Source organism: Salpingoeca rosetta, assembly GCF_000188695.1.
Source record: "Salpingoeca rosetta unplaced genomic scaffold supercont1.10, whole genome shotgun sequence".
Lineage (NCBI taxonomy): Eukaryota > Choanoflagellata > Craspedida > Salpingoecidae > Salpingoeca > Salpingoeca rosetta.
The window spans coordinates 1,491,679-1,497,812 of NW_004754924.1; the positions used below are offsets into that span (position 1 = coordinate 1,491,679).

Genomic DNA, 6,134 nt, shown 5'->3' on the forward strand with positions numbered 1-6,134 from the left:
CACACACACACACACACACACAAACACAAGCACACACACACAAGCACAAGCACACACACAAACAAACACAAGCACACACACACACACAAGCCACGCGACAGGGGTTGCACCTGTGCGATCATTGAGGCTGGGTCGCTCATGTTGGCGGGGAGCAGCATGGTGTTATTCTCCTTAGCCAGCTTCGCAAACGCCTCCACATACTACAGCCACATCGCATCGTTCGCGAGTTGGAGCAAGAGCGGAGGAGGGAAAGTGGCAAAACGTGAGATGGGGTAAAGAATTGGGGGGGGGGAAGACTTAGCGCTTGGAAACACGCAGGACAGGCGAGGAAGCGACACAGACAGTCACAGGTACAGCAACAGCCATGACAGACACACATGCGCCGACACAGGCACAGGCACAAACAAACAAATACAGGCACAGGCACAGACAACACACACAGACACAGACAGACAGACACAGACAGACAGACACACACACACACACACACAGACAGACAGACAGACACACACGACACGCAGGTAGCAAAGGAAGCAAACCTGCTGGGCGATGGTGAGGGCAACAGCGTCCTTGCCGCCCTCGTTCTGAATTGCGGCCGCAATCTTCTCCACGGCCTGCGCCGTCGCCTCCGCCTTGATCTTGATCGCAGCGGCCTCACCCTCAGCAATGTTCTCTTGCTGGCGCCGGTTCGCCTGGTGGTGGTGGTGGTCATGGTGTTAGGGGATGGGATGATGGTGAGTACAGGTAAGGTGTTGGAGGATGGGGTGACGGAGGATCACGCTCCATAGTTCAAATGACGCCACACATGCGGGCTGGACACATACACGCAAGAGAGCCAACGTGTCACACAGCACAACACAACACAGCACAACATCTACCTCTGAGGCAAGGATGACGGCTGTTCGTTTTCCCTCTGCGACGTTGATGGCGGATGCGCGTGATCCCTCCGACTCGAGAATTGCCGCCCGCTTCTTCCGCTCAGCAGACACCTGCAGGCGGCCAGCGTCAGGGGTTTGGTGGTGAGAAAAAACAAGGGGAGGGGGGTTGTGGTGCGACACAAGGAAGAGTGGATGTGTGCATGGATACTGTATGTATGTGTGTCGATACATGCAGACATGCCACCACCACCACCACCACCACCGCCACCGCTGCACCTGGCGTTGCATGTCGTCGACAACGCGATCTGGGAGCATGATGTCGCGGATCTCGCAGCGCATGCACGACACGCCCCAGGGGCCCGCCGCATCGTTGATGGCGTCTGCATCCGCAGCAGCAGCAGTAAGAGACAGAGAGAGAGAGAGAGAGAGAGAGAGAGAGAGAGAGAGAGAGAGAGAGAGAGAGAGAGAGAGAGAGAGAGAGAGAGAGTGTGTGTGTGTGTGTGTGTATGTGTGTGTGTGAGGGGGGCGGGGTTACGTGCAGGGTGACGGACGGGTGTAAATGTGCGGTGCTTGGTCAGCACACGCGCTTGACAGTTCGAGAAGTGGTGATCGTGGGTGACAGTAACGCACCGACAATGGCCTCGTTGAGGGCCTGCCGCTCACGGAACACGTTGTCGAGACTCAGCTTGCCTGGATGACCAGAACACACACACACACACACACACACACACACACACACACACACACACACACACACACACACACACACACACACACACACACACACACACACACACACACACACACGCACGTATAGTGGGGTGAGACACGACACAAGCACCGAACACACAAGAATGCCTTGGAAACAGAATCGAGTGCCTGAAGACGCTTGCATTCAAGTGTCATACAACACAACACAACGCACACACACACACACAGAAACACACACACACACAGAAACACACACACACACACACACACACACACACACACACACACACAAACGGGGCTTCTCCTCCTCGCAAGACCGTACCGAGTTCAGAGCGCATCGTGGTCTGGGCGAGCTGTGCAACCGCGTACTCGGCATCCTCCACGCCATAGCTCGCCTTGTACGGGTCCACAATGCGAAGATACAGCACACCATCCAAATGAAGCGTCACGTTGTCTGCGCACAAAGCAGTTGAGGTTGGAACAAGCACAAAGGGATGGGGTTGAGCGGGTTGGTCGGTGAGAGGGGTCACGCAGTGACAAAGGGGGGGGGGGAGCGGCTTTGTGGTCCAGAACAATTATGACACCACATCACATCAAACCATTGTATGTCGGGAGCCCATCCGTGCAAACACAAACAAACATACAAACAGACAACCAGATACAGCGGTGTATGTTGGTTGCTGTACCTTGAGTAATGCCTGACTGCGAGGGGATTTCGACGACAATTTCTTTCAGCGAGTGCACATACTTGACCTCATCCACGAGTGGAATCAGCAGTTGCAGACCCTGCACAGGCAAGCACGCAGCAGTGCAGTGGTGGTGAGGACGTGCAAAGCAAATAGCAATACACACACGAAACACGGCAGATGAGGTAACGAGCAATTCCAGACGAGGCACCGGTGAGGAGATGCAAAGATGGCAGACAGACACAGAGAGAGAGATTTATACATAGAGAGAGAGAGAGAAAGTCAGTCAGTCAGACACACGCACACGCACACGCACACACACACGCGCGCGCGCACGCACACACACGCACGCACGCACACACACACACACACTCGCACGCACGACCGAGACGTGTGGCGTACCGGGTCCAGGACTTTGAAGAACTTTCCAAACCGCTCAATCACCCACGCCTCTTGCTGAGGAACAAAGTTGATACCCTGAGAAAGTGTGTTCAAAAGCAAAGCAAAATCAAGAGCGAGAAAGTGAGCGGTGAGGCTTGTATGAGGAGAGAGTAATGGCGGAGGAGGACGTGCATGAAGAGTTCAGGCAACAAAAACACAAACGCATGATGCGACTTCATGTGCCACACGTTGTGACACAACTCAACAAGCACAGCGATTGCAACCACCAAACCAACCAACCAAACTGCATGCATGGTGTCACTGACAGTGTTCATGGGAAGGGCCGTTCTCCTCTTGCGAATGCTGCTTGCCAGGCGCGTTGTTGGCGCCAGCAACCGTGGGGAGAGCCTTGCTGCTGTCAGCAGCCTCGCAGTCGACAACGCCTGCATCGCTCACTTTCCTTCTCTTCTCTTCTCTTGCTCTTGCTTGCTCTTGCTTGCTTGCTTGCTTCTTGTCGTTCTTTTTGAGTGGTTACTGAAGATTAGCGAACATTTTCATACAATTATCTGCAACGCGGAGGATGATGACGCTCGATGTGAAGCAACCAAACACACAGGATGGACGACTTTGTGAAGAACGTGGTGCTGGCCCTCGTGGTGGGGCTGTTGGGCGCAGTGCTTATGTTTGGACGCAGGAGGTTGCGGCGATGGGCTCACTTGGAGCCAATTGGTAGCGCACAAGAAAACCCGGCCGTCAACGACGCCGCTGGCCGTCGCCGCCGTGCATTCACAGACGTTGCGCATGACATCCGATCGAAGGTGTGCTGTGCGCTTGCATTGCGTGTGCGTGTGTGCCTGCGAGCTTGCATTGCGTGTGCGTGTGTGTCTGCGGGCTTGCATTGCGTGTGTGCGTGCTTTGAGTGTGCGCATGCGTGTGTGAGCTTGCATTGCATGTTTTGTACGTGCTCGACAATGAACTGACTGTGCGCGCACCTTCGTTCTGCACATTACGTTGGTCTGTTTCCCGCTCGTGTCGCGTTGAACTCCAGGCTGGTGAACGCATTGAGCGAGAACGGCAGAAGAAAGCGGCTGCCCTGAAAGAACTTCAACGCCAACATCGCATGGATGGGCAGCGCCTTGGCTCGGTGCGTCATCTTGTGTTATGGCAGCAGCCGCGAGAGACAGAGATACAGAGAGATGCGCAGCATGTTTGCATGTCGTTTGTTTTGTGTGTGTGTGTGTGCGCCTCTCATCACGTTGATATTGTGTGCGTGGCTGTGCTTGATTTCTCTCACAGTCCTTGCCGGATTCTGAACGCGCGTTTGCCCGCGAGCGAAAGGTGCATACTGTGTGTGCGTGCATTTATCCATGCTTACCTCGACACGAATGTCGACGTGATTTTGCGTTTGATACGTGTGTGTGTTTGTGTTTGATATGTGTGTGCTTGTTTGTTTGTGTTTGTGTTTGATATGCGTGTGTGTTTGTTTGTGTTTGTGTGTGTGTGTGTGTTTGTTTGTGTGTTTCTGTGTGTGTGTGTGTGTTTGTTTGTGTTTGTTTGTGTTTGTGTGTGTGTGTGCACAAGCGCGCTGTCAACCAGGTGCAGCTTTGCCTTGTTCTTTGTTGTTGTTCAACTCACATATCCTCATGTTCACGTGCGGACTTGTGGGCGTGTACGCTGGGTAGAATTTGGAGAGAATGGCGGCCATTGAGAGGTGCGCCGCTGCAAACATCCCCTGCCATGCGATGTCACTTGACATGCAATATGAAGGCATTTGCTGTGCGTGCTTGTAGGCAGAAGAATGTCTTCAGTGCGCGTGCATGCACCCTGCACACGTTTTTCATCCTTGTCGTCGCTGCAGACACGCGTTGCGGGAGCAGCAGGAGGAGGCGTATGCGGCGTCGCTGGCGAAAGACCGCGCAAAGCAGCAGCGCCAGCAGCAGGCAGACACAGCAAAGAGGGCGGTGGAAGGGGAGCCGGAGCAGAAGCAACGGACTGGCGCACGTGAGAAGCAGCAACAGCAGCAGCAGCAGGGTGACGTGGGAGCAGCACAGTTGTCGACACGAGCGGCTGTGCCTGAAACTGAAGTTGAGGTTGAGGCTGAGGCTGAGGTGCGTCACCACAACACTGCAACACTGCAGTGCTGGCATGCTGTGCATTCATCGACTCGGTTTGCGCTGAGGATGTGCTCACGCAGCATCACACATTGTTATCGCTGTGTGCACGTGTGTGTGTGTATGTATGTGTGTGTTGGAAACAGGATGAAGTGCTGGACGTGGAACTGCCGCCGGAACCAGAGGAGAGCGATCCAAACAGCATGTACGCGTGTGTGGTGTGTGTGTAAACGAATGTATGAGTTTGTATGAGTTTGTATGAGTTTGTATGAGTTTGTATGCGGGTGTATGAGTGTGTGCTTGGTGTTTGTGTGTGTGTGTGTGTGGTGCGTGGTTCGGGTGTTGATGATGATCATTGTGGCTGCTTCGTTGCCTCACACGATACTGTTGCACGCCAACTGCCGCCTCCAAGACTCGTGCGCTGTCGCATTCGCGCTGTCAACGGCGGAAAGGACACGGAGCTGACACGCCGCTTCGCCGGAACAGACACAGTGCAGGTCAGTGGTGTATTTGTGTCTGCGTGTATTTGTGTCTGTGTGTGTGTGCGTGCGTGTGTGTGTGTGTGCGTGTGTGTGCGTGCGTGATCATATGTGTGTGTACATTTGTACATTTGTACGTGTGTATTTCCGTCATGTGTCACGTTTCCCCTCATGTCTTCTCTTGACTCACCACAGTCATTCTGCTCCCAACCACCACCACCACCACCTCCACTTCCTCCACCTCCTTCCTCCTTTGCTTCCCCCATTCTGTCCAGGATTTGCTCAACTTTGTGCACACGCGAGGGTTCTCGCCGCGCGCGTATGTGTTTGAGACGGCGATGCCACGTGTTGAGTTGAACACACGCGCGTCGTCCACCATCGCCACCGCCGCCAACACATCCGCACGCCGCATTCTCGTCAGGGGCGCTCCACGCACCATCTAGCCGTGCACGCTGTGTGTGTGTGTGTGTGTGAGTGTGTGTGTGTGTGTGAGTGTGTGTGTGTGTGTGTGTGAACAGAGCACACATATAAGACACGAGACACACGCACACACACACACACACACGTCGAGAATGTCTGGAACAGCTCCTCGTGCTTGTTGAGGTCCTTGACAAACGGGTGGTCCGGTGCGCTGTCCCGGAGCTGGTTCAGATACCGCTGGCTGATGAACACCGCAGTGGTGGTGGTGGTGGTGTGTGTGTGTGTGTGTCTGTGTGCTTGTGCCTTAAGGGCTACGTCGTGTTTGTTTGTTCCTTCTTAACAGTAAAGATCATTGATATTGCTGTACGTTGGTGGCACGCACGCTCGCCAAAGTGCATCACACACACACACACACACACACACACACACACACACACACACACACACACACACACACACACACACACT

At 54.2% G+C, this 6,134-nt stretch overlaps 2 protein-coding genes across 2 annotated transcripts in view; one reads left to right on the plus strand and one right to left on the minus strand.

Moving 5' to 3' along the window:
• Positions 1-3,206, minus strand: part of PTSG_04620 (uncharacterized protein) — a gene marked incomplete at its 3' end in the record, with an annotated part of 5,360 nt that extends 2,154 nt beyond the window's left edge. The window contains exons 1-9 of the mRNA XM_004994656.1: positions 2,983-3,206; positions 2,678-2,752; positions 2,276-2,375; positions 1,912-2,043; positions 1,509-1,568; positions 1,155-1,258; positions 879-989; positions 540-692; positions 111-200 (exon numbers count right to left, since the gene is read on the minus strand). Of these exons, the coding sequence (XP_004994713.1) occupies positions 111-200; positions 540-692; positions 879-989; positions 1,155-1,258; positions 1,509-1,568; positions 1,912-2,043; positions 2,276-2,375; positions 2,678-2,752; positions 2,983-3,105 (948 nt within the window). The 5' untranslated portion in view covers positions 3,106-3,206. The remainder of the gene's footprint in view (positions 1-110; positions 201-539; positions 693-878; positions 990-1,154; positions 1,259-1,508; positions 1,569-1,911; positions 2,044-2,275; positions 2,376-2,677; positions 2,753-2,982) is intronic.
• On the plus strand, positions 3,176-5,760 carry PTSG_04621 (uncharacterized protein). The gene is made up of 8 exons (XM_004994657.1): positions 3,176-3,474; positions 3,705-3,800; positions 3,953-3,994; positions 4,339-4,367; positions 4,515-4,764; positions 4,914-4,972; positions 5,180-5,264; positions 5,522-5,760. The coding sequence occupies exons 1-8, from the start codon at positions 3,274-3,276 to the stop codon at positions 5,687-5,689; spliced, it is 930 nt and encodes a 309-aa protein (XP_004994714.1). The 5' UTR covers positions 3,176-3,273; the 3' UTR covers positions 5,690-5,760.
• Positions 5,761-6,134: the final 374 nt, after the last annotated feature.

What these genes read in the sequence shown, in the direction of transcription:
- PTSG_04621 (XM_004994657.1), top strand. Translation starts at nt 3,274, where the DNA reads ATGGACGACTTTGTGAAGAACGTGGTGCTGGCCCTCGTGGTGGGGCTG. An exon ending in CGCATGACATCCGATCGAAG is followed by an intron (nt 3,475 to 3,704) that starts GTGTGCTGTGCG and finishes GTTGAACTCCAG; the next exon opens with GCTGGTGAACGCATTGAGCG. An exon ending in GAGAGCGATCCAAACAGCAT is followed by an intron (nt 4,973 to 5,179) that starts GTACGCGTGTGT and finishes GCCGCCTCCAAG; the next exon opens with ACTCGTGCGCTGTCGCATTC.